This window comes from Mercenaria mercenaria, chromosome 3, assembly GCF_021730395.1.
Source record: "Mercenaria mercenaria strain notata chromosome 3, MADL_Memer_1, whole genome shotgun sequence".
NCBI lineage: Eukaryota > Metazoa > Mollusca > Bivalvia > Venerida > Veneridae > Mercenaria > Mercenaria mercenaria.
The window spans coordinates 3878809-3903439 of NC_069363.1; the positions used below are offsets into that span (position 1 = coordinate 3878809).

Genomic DNA, 24631 nt, shown 5'->3' on the forward strand with positions numbered 1-24631 from the left:
ATAATTACCATTTTGCCATTTGTTAAAGGTGAAGGTCACCAACAGCCACAGAGGAAGTGTTACCATAATTGATCTACTGTTTTATATTAAAGATGCTTCAAAATCTAAATTACACCATATTACTGTGTTACAAATAATTAACAACTATATCAATGATTAGGCACACAGAATAACTCACCAGAGGTCTACACATCCTAAGTTATTCTGCATGATGTGGTATTTGTATTTAAACACAAGTCAAAAAACAGTTTCACGTTGATGTCGTGGAATTATTCCACAGGCATGAAACCTCTTACTTCTGTTCAATATATTCCAGCATGGTTTTTCTATTTTTTATTATTGTGTCTCCTGCCACACAGTGGTGTGGGAGATATATTGATTTACTCCAGTCTGTCAAAAATCTTTTCGGCACTCGAACATTCCTCATCGATCTTCACCAAACTTGAATAAAATGTGTTTGACCATAAGTCCTCGGCCACGTTCGATAACTAGCCAAATCGGCCCAGGCAATTCGGAATTATGGTCCTTGAATTACTGAAAATTGGCCTTTTTACTCTTGTCCGTGCTTTAAGTCAAACATTTCTCATCCAATCTTCACCAAACTTGAACGAAATGTGTTAGACCACAAGTCTTCGGCCAAGTTTGATAACTAGCCAAATCGGCCCAGGCACTTTGGAATTATGGCCCTTGAGTTACCGTAAATCGGTCTTTTTACTCTTGTCCGCGCTCTGAGTTGAACAGTTCTCATCCGATCTTTACCAAACTTGAACCAAATGTTTTTGACCCTAACTCCTCGACCAGGTTCATTAACTAGCCAAATCGTCCAAGGCACTTCAGAATTATGGCCCTTGGATTACCCAAAATCAGCCTTTTTACTCTTCAAAGGTAAATTTGTAGTGAGTAAACAGTATATAAAGACTGACTTACTATTTAGATGATTAGGCAGTTGTGGGAGACATGCGCTGTTCTCAAAAGCAGCTTTAGTTTCTTATGTAAAAATATGTTCCTACGTGAAAACTATGCCAGGACATCCATTGTAATTCTATTTCATAGTCTCCAGATTCTCTTGGGTTAATACCCAAACCAATCTTGAAAATTTATATTTAGGTAGACAGTACGGTTACATGCAGTTATCCGAGTATTCACCTTTGCATTAAAAATATTAGATGGTCAAGAAAAATTTCATGAAGATCCAGTCAAATATGACTTGATTTCTAAAATGTTAGTAATCTTTCTTTTTGATTTGACCTAGTGTTAACACCAAGCAGACTTAGTTTCAGAACCAATAGTTTTCATAAAAAGAACCATTTTGACCAGATTTCTTGGAAATATGGCAGATAATACAGCATATAGAATGTCATTTACTGAATAGATGTTTCCATCAATTGATCTTATAACGTAGTATTTTAATTTTATTGCAAGTTCACCCCCCCCCATACATAGTGCCCCGAGTGAGTTAGTGTGATTACTCACCATACCATCTATCCACACTTTTCTTTAGAATACATCTCCTCTGAAACTTGTTCTCCTGACCTGCTTGATGGATCTTTTAAGTGTCAACAAGCTTTTCCTTTGATTTGACTGGGTGACCTAGTTTTTGACCCTATATGACCCAGATTTGAACTTGACCTAGAGGTCATCAAGACAAACATTCTGACCAATTCTCTTGAATTTCAAACTAAAAGGGTAAGGGAAGCCTGACAATAAGTTAATTTTTATGAAAGCCATCCTCTAGCCGTTCATAACGCTGAAAGAATTTTTAAAATCAGACCACTATTGAAAAAGATATGGCAGTTTGTAATGTAGGAAAATGGCTGATCATGGAGGCATAAAGATCATCAAGACAAACATTCTGACCAAGTTTCATAAAGATTGCATCACAACTGTGACCTCTAGGGCATTACAAAGTTTTTCCTTTGATTTGTCCAGGTGACAAGATTTTCCTTTGATCTGGCCTACTGACCTAGTTTTCGACCCCACATGACCCAGATTCGAACTTGACAAAGAGGTCATCAAGAGAAACATTCTGACCAATTCTCACGAGTTTCAAACTTATACTGTGGACATTAAAGTGTTAACAAGATTTTATTTTGATCTGGCATGTATAAATGGGAGTGCTTGGCCCAATTTAAGAGCCGCTAAAGTTAAAAGTAAAAATACATGTATTTATTCTAGGTTTAAAGTAATCGAGATTTTACTGTATTGAAATGTTATTGAAGTGTTGGTTGCACGATTATTTCGAGCAAATTTCAGTTGGTATATAGCTGAATTGAATAGTCAGTTAAGTCATTCGAGGTTGTCTGCATTGCTTAACACAACACACACTACTTACATGTATACAAACTGGATCTCTTCCCGCCCACCTATTGGATGCTTTTTCAAATTTCAATAAAATATTCAAGTTTTGAAAAGATATAAATGTTAAAACAAATAATAATGATAATAATGATATTAAAAAGTTGGTCGATATACATGTTGTCCATTTTGTACACGGTTGGAGTGGCATTTATGTATAATATTTAAAACGAAATTACACAATAGCCATGCATAAAGGGAGGCAATCCGAACTAGAAAATTCAATAATAGTTTCAGTTGTAATCATCAAACTTGTGGCAAATTTTGAAATATTGGAGAAAACAATTATCAAAAGAAAGAAATTAGGAACTAAAAATAAATTATATATTTATGTTCATAAAAGTATGACAGCCACGCCATAAACAAATGTAATACGAGTTTTAACGTTATTATGAGTATTAATTAACAGCACATAGCACTGCATGGAAGTTTCCCTCAAGTATTTTATGATGTGTTTGGTTAACTTGCTCGGCTTAATTGTAAGAGCTGATTTAAGTAAAATCAGTACAGTTTGATAGTGATGTTTAGTTTATATTTTACAGATAATTCCAAGAGTTGAGGAGTTCTTCTGGATACATTGTCGCCTGGATTTCTTGGGATGGATATGTGTTTTATATTGATGCTTATAGAGAACTGTTCTACAATGGACTGACGTACCATGAACGATACATTTGCCTCGTTTAAAGATCCTTTAAAAATAGAAAGTTACTTTTTCTTGTAAGATAGAAAGACAGAGACAGTGTTTTACCAAAAGTGCAAAATCGATTTTATCATAGTCTCATTAAGATATAAATACATTGTAAAAATTCAAATGAATTTATAGGTACTTGTATATTATAAGCTTAATGAAATGATATGTTCGGAAGTCATACATTTAATGAATGTACATGCTTTTGGCTATTAAACTTCTATGGACTACATTATCTTCACTGAGGATAATATTTTTCGGCAATAAATTGTGGGGTGGGGGTTGTCAGGCCACCAGAAGATGGTAGCTGGTCTTGAGACTTGTTATCTTTCTACTTCCCCCTCCCACGACGGAGTTAGGGTTGAGTAGCCGCCTCGCAGCACACTGACTGGGAAAGTATATTCATATAATTATGTAAGTTTTCCGTGAAGAAATTAAAGAAAATTGATATTTTATATGATTGAAGTTCAGTTGAACAGGATAAGATTATAAAGAAGGTTTATTCAGTTTTTTTTTTTTTTTGTATAATGTATATAAATATGTGCAGTTTTCGCTCAGTTAAAAACAAAATAGTATTAAAGTTCATGCATGATGTGTTGTGTTAAAGCTTGAAATGTGTTAACAATGTGGATATATGACAATGCAGACAACAAATCCTAAAATACATTTATGTATTTGTTCTCCTTTCTTCCCTCGATTTACTTTGATTATGGGATAAATAATTTATTTACGTTTGAGCGTAGCGAATTAGGAAATAACTTAAAATAACTTCTTGTATGATTTTGTTCAAATTAGGGGCACTTGGTCCCTTGTAGGGGCTCTTAGAGCTAAAAATAGAAATGCCTTTAAATAACTTCTTTTCATGAGGGACTTACTGGATTTTCAGCAAACTTAGTCTGTAGCATTACTATAAAAGCAGAAATTTTCACGAGGGTTTAATTTTTGCTATATTCGCCAGTTCCTTCATCTTGCGAACATTAATCCTCCCGTAAATATTAACCATCAGTATTCTCGTCATTACACAAACTTCCCCAACATATCAAATTTTATCCATTTGCAAAAATAGGCTATTTTTAGTGTTTCTGTAATACTTTAGAATAGTATCATTTTAAGACAAATAGAACAATCCACATAACTGTTGGGATTCAGAACGATATGATAACTTTTGTGTTTGCAGTGTTCTAATTGAACAACCACTGACATCTCAGCACTTGGGTATATTAAAAGTAAAGCTGTGTTTGTTACAGGTATAGAGTCGTCAAGCTTTACAGGTAACTAGGTGTTAAAACATCCATACAATTAAATACAATCGAGCTTTACAGAATATATTCTACAGGAGAGATCGTGTTTGTATACAAATCTGTTGCATTTTCTATTTTTAGCAGTGATAAAGACAGATATCGGGTGGGCAGACGCCGAGCGTCCATGTTTTTTGTAAACAGTGGTGTTTTTCTAACGGCTAAAACTTCCTTAAAATACAAATTATATCTATAATTTTTTTATCATTGGAAATGTTATAAAACTAGCAATTTATTAATAACTTTTGATTATTATTTCGAAGTAAAATGGATAAATTATGCACGCTTAACTTAGTGTTTTTCTAAAAAGTTGGAACGTCGCTATGCGGCTATTAAAATCATATGTCATTTAAAATGGTAATTCATTTTAAAAAGATAATTGCATAAGAAACTTTTTGAATTTTTAAAATCCTTAAATAAACAAAAAAGTTATCAAAAATTAAAAATTCGGATCCCATACATAAACTATGTAAAAAACAATTGTTTTGTCAACCACTAGATAAACAGGTGTTAATGCGTAACGTCACGGTGATCTCTCCTATAGGTAACGCTTTACAATGTGTAACGATTATGTACACCCCACTTATTAAAAAGCAAAAACAAGCAGATTTACTTTTTTACAATTTCGCGAATGAAAAACCTCGTGAACATACTTGATATTTAAAACTTCTGACCCAGCAAATATAAATGTGCTTTTACAGTATTGTACGATCTTCTCCAAACTTGTTTAGAGGGCCGGTAGAGTTAATTAAACAGCATCTTCTAATGGATATCTGGATACAGATAACAATTATAAGAGACCATCAAGAACACCCTCAGCCTGCTCCAGTTGCCTGTGTGTATTTTTTCCCACCAAATTTTAAAGACCCAAGAACCATATAGTGTTTAAGCTGTTTGTCATCTGTCACACTTCTGCTGCCTCTGGAACTTTCAGCACCTAGAGCACTCTTATGCTCCAGTTCCAAAGTTGCACACACTCTAGCCTGTTTAAGTTCTGAAACTCAAATGAGCGATCTATGACCATCTTGGCATTCTGTTTTTAAATCATCAACAAAATTTTAATCATAAGGAGAATTTCTAGCTTTTGAATGTGAAACAAGACCCCAGGTTTCACTCCAGGTAATATTTCAAACAAGAGCAGGTCCCTCAGTAGTATCATAAACCAGATGAGCTGCATGGCTTCACTGCATGATGGCATTCTACATCCAGTGTGATTACAAACCAACAGCATTGAGAGACAAGTGATTCGAAGGCAGTGGCCTAACCACACTGCCAGAGGACCTCTACTACACACTTTATGGAGATATTGTTAAGACATACAGACCCAATGTCATCAAAATCAGAATGAAAATGCATCATCAAGTGTCGTGATTTTCTAAAATTCAACCCATAGGATCCAGTTTTAAACTTGACCGAGATTTCATAAAGGTAAATATTCTGATAAAGTTTGGTGCAACAAAAGGTTTTCTAACAATTTTACCTACTGATCTAGTTTTTGAACAGTTTCAGACTTGACCAGGATTTAAGACAAACATTGTGCCAAGGTTTCATTATCAGTGTATATACTCTAGAAGAGTGATGAAAAAGCTTTTTCAATATGATCTATAATTGCCCAAAAATGAGCAAGTCTGAAACTAGATTTTGACCAAGTACTAAACTTAAAGATTTTATCGAAACAAACATTCTGATCCAAGTTTCAGTTAATATTGGACCAAAGATCAGTGTCAGCAGTAAAACTGTGGATGATGAATAAACAGATCATCTACATTTCCTTACAGCAGGCAAGCTTTAAACAAACTACAAGTTATATAAATTTATCAAAACTTCAAACACCCCCTCCATATTTTTGACAATATCTTTCATTATTCTAACACTATATATTATTAAATTTATTGCGCATTTAGACAAATATGAGGGAAGTAACATGATTATTAACTTAGATATCATTTCATTCATTTTACGTCATACCATTATTGAAAGTTACAAAAAATACACATAAAAGTAGTATTTTTACAAAAGGACAAATTTCAGAATACAGAAGAATAGATCTCAACAATTCCCCAAAATATGGTCAAATACTAAACCAAATTCAGATTCATTCCAAAGATGCAACTGAAAAGAAGTAACTTTGTGTTTATTAGTACTTCCTTGCCTTGTAATTGAATAAGGTTGTTTGTTAACTAGGCATTTATCAGTATTATGATTCTGACAAAGATATTGAGGAGGCATTACAAGTTTTGCTGTGGTAGCTTTTTACCTAACAACCCTCAAACAACTGGAGTATATAATATACATCATACAACATATTTGCTTACAGAAAATAAAGTAACAATATCTGTGACTGTAAAATTTATTCCTCTTTAAACAGTTTTATCTTCTAAACAGCACTATGAGAAATTTCATAACAACATGATGCACAACTTGTTTTATTCTTCACTGTAGTACTGAAAATATTACACATGTACTTCAATATACAGTACATGTATATATACAAGGTTGCTTTTGAAAAAAAAGCATGCCTCCAAGAAAGCCTTTATTTTATTTAAAGGGTCATTTTGTACATATCTGGCAAGAGCACGAGATGTGTTTGAAAACGGACAAACTAAAATTTCACTTGGTAAAAAGATAAAGCAGACAAGAAACACCTTTATAAATAAACTCCCTAAGAAATGAAATAAGAACCATTGATTACTACTATTACTACAGTGACATTAAAGGAAGGCAGTTTAACTGACAGCAAATATCTATCAGATCATTGTATGTTTTTCTGTATATTTGAACAATGTATGTTATGAAATATATTCACCAAAAAATCATTATCAAAAGAGAGCAATACACAATACTTACCATCATTCACATGAATCATAAAATTTAAAGAAAATGGCAAATAAGATAATAAGGGTACCACATTTACCAATCTTTCAAACCCAGAACAATTTTCTAAAACAAAATCAAATTTAGCCGCTATATATGACCTTCTTTCATGGTAATTTTGATATGACAACAGAAGTTATCCTGTTAAATTTTCGCAAAAGTGACAAGCTACTGTTTATCAGAGTAAGACATCTAATATGAAACTGGCAGCAAAACATTTCTTTCGTTCAGTTTTATAAGCAGACATGTAATGGCTAGGCAGATGATCATTTCATTTAACACAGTAGAAATTGTAAATGTTTACTGATAAAACATGATATGGACTTGTGTAAACCTTACAAAAGATAAATTCTTAAGACTTGATACAATAATTCAAGCTAAATAATGAGTTTTAATACGTTGCTTTATTTTAATTAAAACTTTGTCAAAAAAGCACAGATCTCATTTCAAACTATTTAAGTTCAATACAAAAATGTTTCATGTATATACAAGTATTGTTCAAACATCTTAATATAGAATTCAAGCAGATTGATGTATCTTTGCTTTATCACAAATCTATAGTTGTAAAGATTCATACATAAATTCCACTCGTCTGTATGCTGTAATTGAAAAGTCTGCTACTGCACTGCCATGTACTGTTTCATAAATAAATAACTGCCTTTTGAATTAAAAATGATACTATGGCCCTACAGCTTCTTTATCTAAAGTTAAATAGGCATTTCAAGATTTGTTTGTGTATACATTCAGCTGTCTGTGGCTTTATAATGGTCGTCGTCTATTGTTGAATAAATGTGACCTTCACTGCTCAAAAACTCTATGGCATCCCTGAAATTTATAAACATACAATTTCTATTTGTTTAAATTTGTTTACCCTAAGTACATATTTACACACAAAAAATACATGCTGCAAATGAAGACGATTTCAATCAAAGGACTTCAGAAAGTTTAATGATATTTTGAATACATCTGAAGAAAAGTTTTTTTCAAAAATATTTAGGTTTGATGCCATTTCAATAACAACATTCAACTTATGAACAGTGTTTATTTAACCTGACCAGTATTCCTAAAATCCTAGGATTCAAAGATGGTTCCAAACGCAGGGATTAATCTAAAACACGAGGTTTAATCTTTTTTTTCACATAAACTATAAATTTTTCCAATAAAAGTAATCAAAAAATCAAGGGTCTTATTTTTCAAAATAATCAAAAACACAAAATCACCAATATAACTGATTTTACAGTATTTATGTTGGAGATTGAAATAGTTTTTCTGGCTTAAATGCAATGGAATTCCTGAAGTGAGAACATACCTAATAGCTTTTTCTGGTACTCCTCGAACTTGTTTACACACAGATTCCACACTAGCACCTTCCGCTGACAGGTTATTTCGTATTGCAATGTGTACCTGAAAACAATAATGTCATTAGGATTTATGGGATAATATATTTTGCTCTATTTGTGTAGAACTGATTTAAGTCAAACTTACACATTAACAGAATGTTACAAAGTTACTGGAAACTGAATGTCATTTATAATGATTTTTTTATTTAGTATGACAAGCAGCTGAAGCTCTCTAACTTTAGACAAGTAATCTTTTGATCCAGAGGTAACGATATTTAACAAGAGGACCATATGGTCCTAGGTCGCTCCCCTGAGAACAGCTTCATCAAATTTAATGAATATCCTGATTTAAATGCGACCCCTATTTGCATAGATAAGGTATTTCTTTGATTTGACCAGGTGACCTAGTTTTTGACCAAACATGACCCATATTTAAACTCGACCTAGATTTCATCAAGACAAACATTCTGATCAAATTTCACGAAGATCCACTGAAAAATGCAGCCCCTACTGCATACACAAGGTTATTCTTTGATCTGACAAGGTGACCTAGTTTTTGACCAAACATGACCCATATTTTGAACCTGACCTAAATTTCATCAAAGCAAGCATTTTCATCAAATTCATGAACATCCTGCCTAAAATGAAACCCCTATTGCATTAAGAAAGTTTTTCTTTGAATTTACTTGGTGACCTAGTTTTTGACTCCAGATGACCCTTATTTGAACATGACCTAGCTTTCACCAAGACAAATATTCTGATCATTTCATAAATATCCAGTGTAAAATGCAGCCACTATTGCATACACAAGGTTTTTCTTTGATTCTACTGGGTGACCTAGTTTTTTACCCAAATGACCCATATTCGATCCTGACCTATTCATCCAGACAATTACATGAAGATCCAGCGTAAAATGCAGTCCCTATATCATACACATATTTTTTCTTTGATTTGACATAGTGACCTATTTTTTGACCCCAGATTTTTCATATTCAAACTTTATCTAGATTTGATCAAGGAAACCATTCTGACTAAATTTTACGAATATCCAATGTAAAATTCAGCCCCTATTGTGTACACAAGGTTTTTCTTTGATCTGACCGGGTGACCTAGTTTTTGACCCCATATGACCCATTTTTGAACTTGACCTAGATTTCATCAAGGCAATCATTCTGACCAAATTTCATTTGAAAAACTGAAAAATACAGCTCTATCACATATGCAAGGTTTTTCTTAGATTTGACTGGATGACCTAGTTTTTGACCCAAGATGACCCATATTCGAACTTGACCTAGATTTCATCCAGACAAACATTGTGATCAAATTTCATGAAGATCAAGTGTAAAATGCAGTCCCTATTACATACACATGTTTTTCTTTGAATTGACCTAGCCACCTAGTTTTTGAACCCAGATTACTCATATTCGATCTTGACCAAGATTTCATCAAGGCAACCATTCTGACTATACTTTATGAAAATCCAGTGCAAAATGCAGCCTCTATTGCATACACAAGGTTTTCCTTTGATTTGACCGGGTGACCTAGTTTTTGACCCCAGATGACCCATATTTGAATCTGGCCAAGATTTCATCCAGATAAACATTCTGATAACATTTCATGAAGATCCGGTGTAAAATGAAGTCCTTATTGCATACACAATTTTTTTCTTTGTTTTGACCTAGTGACCTAGTTTTTTACCCCAGGTGACCCATTTTCAATCTTGACCTAGATTTCATCAAGGCAACCATTCTGACTAAATTCTATGAAAATCCGGTGTAAAATGCAGCCTCTACTGCATACACAAGGTTTTTCTTTGATTTGACTGGATGACCTAGTTTTTGAACCTGGATGACCCTATTTGAACATGACCTAGATTTCATCCAGACAAACATTCTGAACAAATTTCATGAAGAGCTGGTGTAAAATGCAGTCCCTATTGCATACACAAGGTTTTTCCTTTGTTTTGGCCTAGTGACCTAGTTTTTGATTCCAGATGACCCATTTTCGAACTTTGCCTAGATTTCACCAAAGCAATCATTCTGACTAAATTTTATAAAGATCAATTGAAAAATACAGTCTCTATCGCATACACAAGCTAAATGTTGACAGACGCCAGGCACAGAGCGATCACAATAACTCACCTGAGCTAAAAATCTAACAGTTATACTTCGAAATATTTTTATATGCGATATTTAGCGAGAGGAAAATTTGTTCAAGGCAAATAAACCTTTTCCTTAAGCTGTCAATTTGTACCTAATTTGGAATAAAGCTAAAATTTTATTTTTAATTTGTACTAATATTTTACCTACCTGATTTTGTATAGAACTAAGCCCACTGACCATACCATCTCCAGCATCTCCATATCCTTGTGTCGTGTTTACCTGGCCAGATGTATCATTCATACCACCCTGAAAAGAATGTATCACAGAACTTTTAAACTACATGTCCGTTCATACCGCCCTGAAAAGAATGTATCACAGAACATATAATCTACATGTCTTAAAATCAATTAATGAATTTTATCAGCTTAGAAAAAATAAAGGGAACTCTGAAACTTAAACTATAATATATATTCAAATATATATATTCAACTTTTGCGTAAATTTCAAAAATAACTTACTTTTTGCTTTGGAAGAAGACAGCATCATAACTGTGTTTAGTGTTACTTATTAACCTTTATTTAACCTCAAGTTTTCAAAGATTAATGACAACTTCCCCATAACGAACAACAGAAGAGGACATGTAAGATGGATGGATACTCACCAAGAACAGTGTCAATGGATTAGTATAAGTCGTGTATCAAACATTTAAGATAAGGGCTTCTTAACTTTGTGAAGTCTCCTCTTGGCAGCTATGTGGGAGGAACTTCAGCAAAATTAACTCTTTAATACAGTTTAACCTGCCTTAGGCCACTTGCCGTGAGCAGCCAGTCAGACTTTCTCCAAGTCACTTTCTATTCTACTTTCAACCTGTCTTAAGCATCCATTTTTTGCGCAGTTTCCTTGGCCGGCTTCTAACTACAGGTTTGACAGTACTTACATTAGTCTGTAAAGATGCCAGGGAAGCATGACTGTGTATAACTTCCAGTATGTGGTATGTCATTTCATTCATGTCTGTAACTGGCGAAACCTTGAACGCTACAACACTTTTCTTCCCAGCAAATGATCGTACTGTACCTCGTACACGAACATAGGTATTCTCTCGCATTGCCTGCACTCTCTCCTCATCAGGAACCGATTCCTGTATTTATTTAGTTGAATGATTATTTAAAGAATTGGACTGCAATTTAATCCTTCCAAAGTCAAAGCTCAACAAGTATTTCAGAGCAAATCTTCCTGCCTAGAATTTTCAATCATCCTCATTTATATGCAAATGGTCTATTATAATGTCTGGTAAAAAAGTAACAAACAAGAAGCATGTACCCTCAAGTGTCAAGCTAATATTACCAAAAAGTATTTAACGGAACAGAATGGATTTTAGAGTTCAAAGTTCAAACAATACTTTTTCACTGTCAATAGTTTAGATAACTGATTCGTATGCAGCTCAGTTTTAATTTAATTTATTAGTTTTTACTCAAAAATCACACTACTTTATTTTAGAGGTTTACTAAAGCAAGTTTCACTTGCCCACAACTGATGTCTACTCTTCAGAGGGACAAGTGGATTTTAGACTGTTCATTGGGACTAAGTTTTGCGAATTGACTCAACCACGAAATCCAGGAATATTAGTCGCCCACGAATATTAAATGATTTCACAGTATGAGAAAAATCTTCTTTCAAACTCAGAAATACTAGGTAAATTAAGGTAATAATAATCAAATTAAACATCTTCTAAGAAAAGGAATTCTCAAAAACATACTACATAACAAGTGTAATTTTGAATAGATTAACTTACATCATTATCAACAAATTGTTTTACTTCAAGGGGTGGTCCTGTCAGATCATCTATCTCATAATCCAGCCGAGTTGGTGACTCTTTTACGGACCTTACTAAACCAACCAATGTCACCTGTATATATACAATATCATGCTTAGCAAAATTATGTTAAACTTCCAATTCATTAATTCTTCAAGTCGAAAGTAATCTAAATACTGACCGATCACACATAACACGATCTCAACTGGTGCTATTACCACACTGTATAAATTTAAAATTCAGATTTGATCTAATTTAAATCAAACATTCAGAAGAACAAATTCATTCTTTTTCTGTAATGACATCACCAAAGCACAAAACGTCAGTCTTCTATACGCATTCTTTAATTCTGTTCAGCTCAAATAGTTTCATAAGTAATGCAACATCTCCCTTACCTGAAATATCTCTATGTCACCAGAGAAGAATTTATCATCTAGCTGTGTGGAGTTGATGATCTCTGCAACAGTTACCGGAACAATATTCTGAGCTCTCTGACGAGACCGTTTTTCTTCTGACTGTTGTGGTGTGCCAAATCCACCTGGTGACATGTACCCTTGACCTCCACCTTGTCCTTGATCATATCCCTGAAAACCTACAGCATAAAAATTTATATCAAAATAGGTCATTTCTGAGAACTATCACCAAAGAGGAAAACTGTACAAACTTGAAAGCTAACTTTATTAGATTAGGAAAACTGGTAGTTGTGAATAGTAACTGATCATTTTTAAGACATGAGGGCCAAGATGGCTCTTGGGTAAATGGTGAAAAATCCTGCATTCTAGGCTTCTCCTGGCATCTAATTTCAATTTCAAAACTCATGTTTTTTAAGTGGTTCTTTTTGTTATTTCATAAAAATTCATTCATATTTATAAAAGATATAATAATAATTAATTAAATAATTATTCCTTTAGTCGTTTGCAATTTTTGAATTATCTCCCTTTAATGGGTATTTTTCACTACTTAGTTGTTTATTAAGCATTAATATTAGGTCTTTATTTTTGACCTTTGTATTTCAAACTTAATATAAGGTCATTTATCAAAAGTAGAGTTGTGTTTTTTTATTTTATGACTTTTAAAAAGCTTTTTAAATGCTTTAAATTGCATTTAAATTGCATTATATATAAATCTCAATTCACAATCTATTCCATACATATTACTGTATAGCGAAAATACCTCCTAAAGGTACGATTAGCACTTTGTTTTGAAGCACTTGGGAGGTGCTTAAACAAGAGCTGTCGGATGACAGCGCGCTCGACTATTCGAAGAATTGATTGTAGAATTGTGTCAAAATATTTCCATAGATTTTCAGACAAAAGAAAAAGATGGATTCAGCTAAAAAAAATGTTCCTGTATTTGTGGAATTCGATTAGTCTTGCACTAAATGGCAATGTGTGACCATGATGGCAAATATGTTATTAAGTTATATGTTAGGCAAAATATGGACTTATATGAAAAATTTAACTAATTTCCAAGTCCAAAAAGGGTCATAATTCAGTCAAAATAGTTGACAGAGTTATGTACACTTGCCTACAGATGGAAATCATGTTGATATACTAGTGTTAAAAGTTTCAAAGCCACAGTTCAAATAGTTTTGACAAAAATTTCGAAGTCGAAAAAAGGGCCATAATTCAGCCAAAATAGTTGTCAGAGTTATGTACTCTTGCCTACAGATGGAAATCATAATGATAAACAAATGTTTAAAGTTTAAAAGCCATATGTCAAAATAATTTTATAATCTTGACAAAACATGGACATATACCAAAACAGAACCAATTTCCAAGTTCAAAAAGGGCCATAATTCAGCCAAAAACGATGACAGAGTTATGTACTCTTGCCTATTTATAGAGACTATAATACTGAACAAGATATAAAAGTTCCAAAGCCATTTGTCAAACACTTTACACAAAATATAAACTGGTACGAAAAACTTAACCAAGATTTCTAAGTCAGAAGGGGCCATAATTCAGCCAAAATTCTTGATGGAGTTAGGCCAGAGTTTTTTTATCTTTCGTTTTACGGGAGATTTTTGAAAAATGAGCAGGGGGAGGAGGGAATAAAAATAAAAATAAAAAGCTTGAAAGTCAGCATCTCGGAAAAAAATAAAAATAAAATAGAATTTTTTAAGATTTTTTTTATTTTGATGAACTTTCGTTTCAAGTTTTGTTTACTTGTGTTTGTGTCCAGTATTTAATATTGTGATGTATTGTTATGTTTTAAGACTATAAAGGCCATTTATACAGGATGAACATTGAATAAAAGTTTCATGCATACTTGTCAGTGTTCCAGATAAGCTGCGTATCGGCGTATTTTACGCATAAAAATCAACTAAAAACGCACATGATTTCATTTTGATGCGTACATTATACGTACATGACTTTGAACTTACGCACGACATTAAAACTTGAAGCGTACCTTAATTATATTTAAATGAAAACATGTTGAAAACAGCTGATCACTACTTCCGTATAAACAATGCGACGGGTAACCATTATTAACTTCGCTAAAACGTTCTACCTGTCTTAGAAACCGTAAACTAGTCTACTTGAACATCTGCGTCGTCTAGGCGCTCTAGAAATTTTATGTATTTACTTATCAAAATCAAGCGTTTGATCGTTGTATTAAAACGAAAGTAAACACATTATTTTTTATCATGGCTTCCGAAGCAAAACAGAGAAAAATTGATAAGTTTTTTGTGGTTAAAACACCTCTACCGACTAAGAGCTTGGTGCAACCAATAATCGAAGACATTATTTCTGCCGTTTTAAAAAATAAAAAGTCGCATGTGGCTGTCACATAATCTACCATTGAAAGTTGGAAAAAATCGTATCCTTGGATAAAAACTTACTGAAAAGGACAGTTTATGGTGTTGTTATAATGTCTGTCTTTGTCTCTATAGTAACGGTAAGTATTGTTAAAATTACCCTTTATCCGAGTTTGGAATTTTGAATTTACCCCCATCTTCTGAAAAGTGGGGGTAATTACCCATGGGGTCAAAAAATTATCTGGAACACTGCTTGTGAATAAACTGCTTCAGGCACTGTAACTCACACTGGCAAGTCTTTAAAATTCAGAAAGTTTGTTTTACTTAATTTAAGTGGAAGACAAAAATTATTTTATCTGTTACAACAGCCACAGTAAATTTCAGTGACAGCAAGTAGAGACTAAACACGTCTGGTATAAAGTGGCTTAGTAGTATAGTAGTTTTGGTGGTTTGGTTTGCTTGCATCTTCTGCTGTGTAACCTCTGCTTTTTATACATAATATTTACTTATTGTATCTTTCACCAATATCATCTTTAACGAGCTAACTTTACAGTTTATGCCAGCTCATAATATACTGGATTTTATCAGCAAAATAAAGTATTTAATAACTTTGAATAACAGTCACAGTGCAGAGGGCAAGATTTTTTTTTCAGTGATGAAAAACGAAAGATAATCTAGCAAAAAGTAATCTGAAAATTTACCTCATTTAACTCATTTGCACCTTTTTATAATACACTTAGTTCAAGTACTGAAGTTGCTTCTGTAATTTGCACCTTTTTATACTACACTAAGTTCAAGTACTGAAGTTGCATCACTTTTTGTCAAAATATTGTCTCCAATAAAAAGTATTCTTTATTATTCTTTATACACTTATGAATTCTATTGAAGTTACAAAAGAAATGGACCATCTGTCTGAGATTTTGCTAACACTACCAGCTGCTTTATGCCAGACAGTCCCAAGCCTGTGCAAAGTGTGAGGGGTCACCATTGAAATAAAAATGTAAAAAAAATCTGCTGTTACAAACATTTATTTGTTCTGCAAACAACTAATTAATGTTTTGAATAAAATTTAATGTCAAAGCATCTTTGATATTGTATTACCTTTCTATGGCAAACTTGTAAGTTGAATCTATTGAAAACAAAATATGAGTAAGACAATCTTTAGACAATTTAATACTTTTAATATTGTCACTTTTATGAAATGAGTATTATGTACAATAGTATTATTTCCCGAAAAATATATATTTTGAAAAGTGTCTAAAAAATTTTGGACACAATCATCGTCCATCCACCCGTGTAGAAAGAGAGAGAAAAAAACGTGAAAGATTATCGGTAATTATTCAGTGATAAACTAAGTAATGTTGACCTTGTTTTCATGATCAATTTACACCCCCTCCATGAGCTAAAAGAAGTGTGTCAGTATCTTGACATCTGAAGCGGAGATCAAAGCGGTATTTTTGCTCGAGATTGTCATGGCATTACGTCATGTTTTCGCGCCATGTGCATGTATCACTGTCTGATCGTACCACATCGGTTCTTAAAATTGCTGAGAAATAGAAATCAATAAAAAATTTCTTCTTTAATTTGTTATCAAAAGCGAATGTGCTATATCCCGTATAAAAGGTAAATGTCTCAAACGATAGTTACTATAGTGGATATCCTACCTCTGTGACCTATTTGCCCTGGAGGAATTTACATTATTGTTTGACAAGAAAAACTTTTAAATTGTTGGTCAAAAAATACATGTACAAAGATTCATTTAAAACTTATTAAAACCCGCAGTGACATCACATTGCTTTATTTTAAAATCGCATTTCTACTTACGTTCACGAGGTCACGTAACCTATTCTGCCGCACTAACAGAAATCTGTTTGCCAAAAATCGTCTTACTTCATGTATTCATTATTTAAGATTTTTTTATTCTGTTTTTTGTACTTTCTGGTCAAAAGTCTGAATTTTAAGCCCATAGTATTCATCATTTATTTACTTTTAGAAAGAAATAAGTAACTAAGATCGCGCTGTTTGAATTTTTACAAATGATTATATGAAAATTCGACCGTTTTTATAGAATTTTGCCTACATTTCTGTCGATATCTTATTAAAATCATTATAGAAAACAAAAAGTATTATTTCTCAAGGGGTGTTGAAAACTTGAAGCAAAAATATTAAATAATGAATGCACTACGCACGGTTTTTGTGTACGTGTCGATGTAAATTAGATGTTACGATACTAAGGTCACACGTGCTTGTGGAATGGAAAATTACCGGCATGACGTTTTGATATCTTTACGATTCGCGGGTAAATTCCAGTCAATCCGGGTAGCGACTGAACCATCTCAAAGTTTGTTGACGTTTTGTAGATGTAATTTCTGAATTTTGGTAAAGTAAGGACGTAAAAAAACCACTCGCCCGATCGTCCGAGTACACAGCGAGGTCCACTCGTCCTACTCAGACTTAACTCGCCAATGCGAGCAGGCGAGTGGAATTTTACACCCTGTTAATGCCGATAAATGTGCGGCAAAACACGATATTTTGCACTCGTTAAACTCCCTTCCTGTGAAATTACGTCCAGGTGAATACACTAATTTTATTTTCTTTGGGGCTGTAAACAGCCGACCGGCGGAAAAAATAAAATAAAACTCGGGAAAATGAATTTTAATTTTATTCCACTTTTGCAATATTTAGGACCGGCGCTCCCGTAAAACGAAAAATAAAAAAACTCTGGCCTTATGTACTCTTGCCTACAACTGGACCTGGTGATGGTAGACAAGTGTTGAAAGTTTCAAAGCTTTATCTCAAAAGGATTTGTCAAAATGTAGACTGGTACGAAAAACTTAACCAAGAATTCTAAGTCAAAAAGGGGCAATAATTCAACCAAAATGCTTGATGGAGTTATGTACTCTTGCCTACAACTGGACATGGTGATGGTAAACAAGTGTTGAAAGTTTCAAAGCTTTATCTTAAAAGACTTTGTCAAAATATGAACTGGTACGAAAAACTTAACCAAGATTTCTATGTCAAAAGGGGCCATAATTCAGTCAAAATGCTTGACAGAGTTATGTACTCTTGCCTATAACTGGACATGGTGATGGTAAACAAGTGTTGAAAGTTTCAAAGCTTTACCTCAAAAGACTTTGTCAAAATGTGAACTGGTACGAAAAACTTAACCAGGGTGTGACGCCGACGCCGTGGTGAGTAGGATAGCTCTACTTATTCTTCGAATAGTCGAGCTAAAAATCATCCTGTGTATCAATGCTTTACATTGGGCACGTGAAAGAACCAAACGAACTGCTTTAGTTCATTTGTATCTAAAACTTTCATCACTGAAATTTAACAACGCGAGTGAAATGTTGGGCACACAGAAATGTTTACGCGTGGACTGAAATGAACGCGATTGAAATTTTCGAGTCGATTGAAATGAACGCAATGATCGCGCAAATTATTTGTGAGCCACTCCACTTAAGTTACAATATTTCCGATTTTTTCGTTCAGCGAATCAGCTTATTATTATAATTCCGGAACAGAATGGTTTTTCTTTGGAGAGGAAAATTCCCGATGACCGACGCTAGCGGTAATATCTGAGATGTTCCGATTGCGGCGTTTCTAGAAGCGGTGGTTAGAACGCATATCGTCGCATCAACGCGAAACTAGTCTATGTGTATACAGAAATAGAAGCAGATAGACTAGTTTTGCGTTGAGGCCACGATATACATTCAGATCTAATAATCCATCGGCGGTGGAAATTTTCGCTGATAAAAACAACTTACAAAATTTTAGTGTAGTTGGGGATAAAAGTAGAAAAAAAAATACCGAAACGGATTCAAAAAAAAAAACGGATTTCGTCTTTTTCGATGCTTTGGGTTATTAAACATGTTTGCAACAAAATGGCCGATTCGTTTGAGTATACCTTGCATAGGTTTATTGTTTTACTTATTGTTTCAAAGCCAAGGAAGGCAAGAAATAGAAAAACAAGAGCTCTCCGTAAGACAGCCAAGCTCGACTATTCGAAATATTGTCACAGAAGTAGGAAATTATTACCCAAAATGTTAAATATCAAAAGAGTTTTAAGAAACGGGACATAATTTGACCAAAATGCATATCAGAGTTATGGGACTTGATGCTATCAACTAGTTTAATAACCCCAAAGAAACATGTTAAGTTTCAATTCCATATCTGCATTAGTTTTGGAGATAGTAACTTGCATGTAAAACTTTAACCAGAATTTTCTAAGTCCAAAAGGGGGCATAATTTGCTCAAAATACATGTTAAGAGTTATGGAACTTGACCCAGTGAGGTTGGTAACTGACCTAGAAAAAGAATAAATAAGTTTCAAAGCTATATGCCTTTTGGTAATAGCTGTATGTACTTGCACACAAAACTTTAACCAGGATTTTCTAAGTCCAAAAGGGGGCATAATTTGCTCAAAATACATGTCAGAGTTATGGGACTTGACCCAGTGAGGTAGGTAATTGATCTAGAAAAAGAAAAAATAAGTTTCAAATCAATATGCCTTTTAGTAATAGCTGTATGTACTTGCATGCAAAACTTTAACCAGAATTTTCTAAGTCCAAAAGGGGGCATAATTTGGCCAAAATACATGTCAGAGTTATGGGACTTGACCCAGTGAGGTAGGTAATTGATCTAGAAAAAGAAAAAATAAGTTTCAAATCTATATGCCTTTTAGTAATAGCTGTATGTACTTGCACGCAAAACTTTAACCAAAATTTTCTAAGTACAAAAGGGGGCATAATTTTGCCAAAATGAAGGTCAGAGTTATGGGACTTGGTGCTATCAACTAGTTTTATAACCCCGAAGACACATGTGAAGTTTCAATTCAATATCTGCATTAGTTTTGGAGATAGTAACTTGCATGTAAAACTTTAACCAGAATTTTCTAAGTCCAAAAGGGGGCATAATTTGCTCAAAATACATGTTATGAGTTATGGAACTTGACCCAGTGAGGTTGGTAATTGACCTAGAAAAAGAATAAATAAGTTTCAAAGCTACATGCCTTTAAATGATAGCTGTATGTACTTGCATGCAAAAACTTAACCAAGGTGTGACGCCGAAGCAGACGCCAGGGTGAGTAGAATAGCTAGACTATTCTTCGAATAGTCGAGCTAAAAATCTTAAAAATATTTAATGTTAGATTTATTTCGGTCCTTTTCAGTTATACAAACATCTCAATGTGTATTAACAGCAGTCATAAATAGTCCCGTGTCTTACACTGAGTAATAATGCCAGTTGGTAGTTTTACTGTATAAAACCTGGTGACCGTTAACTATTGCAATAGTATCGCTATAGTAACCTGCAATAGAATAGTATCGCAATAGTTTTTCAGCAATATCAATAGTATTGCAATAGTCAAAATTGGCGTCAATAGTCACCCCTACATGACCCAGATCTGAAATTGTCCAAGAATTCATGAGAACAAACATTCTGACCAAATTTTATGAAGATAGAATAAACTAGAAATGTGTCCATGGAACACAGATGCCCCCACTACATGACAAAGGACACAGATCAACTTTGGGAAAACAATATGTTGCTATTTAAAAAAAAATGCAAAAAAAACATATATAATGTACATATAAACATATATATGCGACAATTTTTTCCTAGGTCAGGGGCCATAACTCCTACAATACTGAATGAATCCGGATGCGAAACCCCAGGTGCACAACTGCACATGCTGACCAACATTCCTGTAAACTTTGGTGACTCTAGGTCAAATACTTTTGGAGCTATGTGCGACCCAACATTAAATGACCAATTTTTACAAAGTCAGGGGTCATAACTCCTACATGACTGAATGAATCCGGACGCGAAACCCCAGGTGCACAACTACACATGCTGACCAACATTCCTGTAAAGTTTTGTGACTCTACGTCAAATACTTTTGGAGCTAGGCATGACACAATATTCTCAGAAGGATGGACAGACAAGGGCAAATCTATAACCCCCCCACCAAAGTTGGGGCATAAAAATGTGCTCCCTAGGATGTAACAAGCTTATTCTTTGATTTAACCTTGTGACCTACTTTTTGACCGCACATGACCCAGATAAAAATTCCTACGATATTTCATGCTGACAAACATTCTGACCAAGTTTCATGCACATCAAACTAGCAAGCTTTTCCTTTGATTTGACTGGGTGACCTTGTTTTTGATATGACTCAGTTTCAAACTTGCCCTAGGAATCATCAAGATAAACATTCTGACCAAGTTTCATGAAGATAGGATCATAAATGTGGCCTGAAGAATGTTAACAAGCTTTTCCTTTGATTTGACCTAATGACCTACTTTCTGATCCCATATGACCCAGTTTCAAACCTGGCCTAGATATCATCAAGATAAACATTCTGACCAAGTTTCAAGAAGATAGGGTCATAAATGTAGCAACCCCAGATAATCCAATAATCCCTTTAGAATACACAGTAAATTCATGGGTGATTATCTTTAATAAAATATATCAGCAAGTATATCTCAATCAATAATTATAAAAATTACATATATTAAAAGCCAAATAAATTATCTTTCCTTTGATATAACTTTTATCAACATTTAAATATACTATTTATGTTTATTTATTGATTAAAAGTGAAAAATGCAAGAAAATTCTGACCGCTGAGATAAGCGGGTTCGCGGACACGGTTATGAAAGGGGTGTTACATTCCTATGCAAATGCGAGATCCTAAATGCTCATGAATATTAATGAGGTGATATTATCCAATCAGAAAAAAAAAGACCTTTATGCCCGTGGTTTTGATTAGTTCGTAGTTCAAAAAATATTCGAGTTACAATTGCCCAAAGTTCAGCCAATTCTGTAGGAAATCTGTCCGTTCGATTGTATAATCATATACATATTTATTTAATTCAATATTTTAGCTTCAAAATAATACCAAAAACATTAAAATCAATGGTAATTTAGACCGTCGCATCTTTATTTTAAAATCACAGGTCGTCCAATTTACGCACCCGTCGCGCCGCCGCCATTTTGAAAATTTTCAATCGGCGTGAAAAAAGCCGATAAACCTCACGAATGTAGACTTAAACCTCCGTCAACATGATCTTAGACATCAATCATATGTTATTTCATGATTGTATATTAAATTTACTTCGAAATTTAATTCAAATACGCCCGATTTCATTAAATGAATTTCCCGGTCGCTGTGGATGAAAACCGATTCCGCAGACGGTCAGAACTCTATAGTACAAAATATTGTAAAAAGACCCCTAATATCTGCAAGGTTGGACAGTTTTTGAAAAAAAAAAATAAATAAATCGATTAAATGTATAAATCTAAACAAGTTGATGCAAGAATCGGGCATTATTAAAGCCAGAGAATTGAAACAAGTATGAAAATTTTCACGGCGGTACAATCTCGCACCTGATAAATTTATGAGTTTCGGATAGGTAAATTTCGGATAAAAATTTTTAAGTCTACTTTCAATGAGCAATTTGTACTCTGTTTACAAATGCATGATACTGATAATGCAGTATTCAATTTCCTTATGTTTATGTCAGATAGTTATAAGTATCACTTCTACGAAATGCAACATTTGAAGAAAATAATGACCCTGAACTAATTACTGAATTTAGTAAAAAAATGTCACCTCAGCCATTTTTAGCAATTTAAACTTTCAAAATTAATCAGATACTTATATTTTCTGCACATTTTTGAAGTTTTCACTTTGGAACAATGGAGAAATAACTGTTTTTGGCTAGCTCTGTTTGAGAGTGATATTCATAACTTTTTAATTTAAACTTTATAGCAATTAATGTATGCATTCATAAAAAAAAAAGTGTTTTTTCTTCGCAAAATTTGTGTGAATTTGCATTTTGTTTTTATACCTACTGATGCTGAAGAAATTTACTAAAAAGGATTACATAAATGAAAACAGCAGGAAAAAATACATTAGATCACCAAATTTGAAAAGAAAACATTAAAAAATTAAAAAGATACATAAAAAATAGTGAAAAAAATATCAAAATTGGTTCCGTCCTGTCGCGACAGCTTCTATAGGATTTATAGGAGGAAAAATTCTTAAAATTGGCTGAAAATTACGACGCTTAAAATGCTGTAACTTTTGATCTAGAAAAGATATTTTGATAATTAAAACTGTTCTGAAAATGTCTCTTCATGCTCTTTAATTTGGTATAACTTTATTGAAGAAATAACAAGTTTCCAAAATTGGTGTGGGGTTGCTACATAAATGTGGCCTCTAGGTTGATAACAAGCTTTTCCTTTTAGTGGACCTGATGACCTAGTTTTTGATCCGACATGAAACATTTTGGATCCAGGTCTGGAGTTCATCATGATAATCGTTCTGTGCAAGTTTGTATAAAATCAAAGCATAAATAAAACCTCTATATGGCTTGGGTATAATGGGCCCAGTCCCTGTACATACTTTGTTTGTATGCTGGACAATGTATATATGTAAAGTTACAGTAAGATAGTAACAAAGCTAGGACAGAAAAACAAAGGTTGCCGAAAAACTTTAACCTTAAAAATAACCTAAGTATAACACATTGGCAGTGATTTTTTTCTCAAAATTGTGAATGGGTTAGGTACCAGAAAAATTTATTTCGCGCTACCGCGAAAACGAATAACTTTAGTCTTTATCTACAGAAAATGTACCATTTTTAGCCGCAGAGAAAACGAAATTTTGGCCGAAAGATTAATAAAATAACAGTTTGAAAATTAACCTTGGTTATTCCACATAGTTACTTAAAGTAAGTTCCTTGTAGCTTTAATTCTGAGACTGCTGACAATTGTTTTCTTTTCTCAAGATGGCGGGAAAATTTTCAGTTGATGCTATATTCCGTGCCGATCCGAACCCAACCGTAAAGGCGCACTAGCCCATCCACCCAAATAACATTTCTCCTTGGCCATGACAGCTTGAGTTCCTTAGGGGCCAGTGTAAGGGTGTAGGGATAGAGTGAAAAATAGACTCCATTTTGGGAAATAGACTTTACGTCTACAAAATGGACTTTAATTAAAAAGTTATCAGTATTTTCATCAATAGATATAAAAGATAAGAGGTAAAACTAAATGTTGGTCACTTTTGATAAAATATTTTTCTAATCTATCACCAAAATATTACAAATTATTAAAACCACGTCCTCCGAAATGGACATTTTCGCGCCAAACTTCTACGAAATGGACTTTTATTTTCTTAATTGTAGCTTTAATTTTGATGGTATTTGTAGTTTCATAAATAGATATAATAGATTAAAGGTAATACTAAATGTTGGCCACTTTTGATAATATATTTTTCTAATTTATAACCAAAACCTTACAATCTATTATGACCGCGTCCTCCAAAATTGACCATTTCGTGCCAGACTTCTACGAAATGGACTTTTATTTTCTTAGTTGTGACTTTAATTTCAGTATT

General features: G+C 33.5%; 1 protein-coding gene and 1 long non-coding RNA gene across 2 annotated transcripts in view; both read right to left on the reverse strand.

Annotated features, from left to right (window-relative positions):
• LOC128555467 (uncharacterized) overlaps positions 1–24631 on the reverse strand; it is a 238562-nt gene that overhangs the window by 130410 nt on the left and 83521 nt on the right. The gene's annotated exons all lie outside the window — the stretch shown is intronic.
• LOC123525559 (replication protein A 32 kDa subunit-B-like) lies at positions 6676–24068 on the reverse strand. The gene is made up of 7 exons (XM_045304692.2): positions 23940–24068; positions 12866–13062; positions 12450–12563; positions 11595–11795; positions 10865–10963; positions 8525–8619; positions 6676–8040 (listed from the first exon to the last, which is right to left on the reverse strand). Exons 1-7 carry the CDS (start codon positions 23953–23955, stop codon positions 7959–7961), a joined length of 804 nt encoding a protein of 267 aa, XP_045160627.1. The 5' UTR covers positions 23956–24068; the 3' UTR covers positions 6676–7958.

Excerpts from the sequence above, each read along its gene's own strand:
- LOC123525559 (XM_045304692.2), bottom strand. Across the intron at positions 8,620-10,864 it reads TTAGTTCTATACAAAATCAG|GTACACATTGCAATACGAAA; the intron begins GTAGGTAAAATA and ends TATTGTTTTCAG. Across the intron at positions 8,041-8,524 it reads GTACCAGAAAAAGCTATTAG|GGATGCCATAGAGTTTTTGA; the intron begins GTATGTTCTCAC and ends TATAAATTTCAG.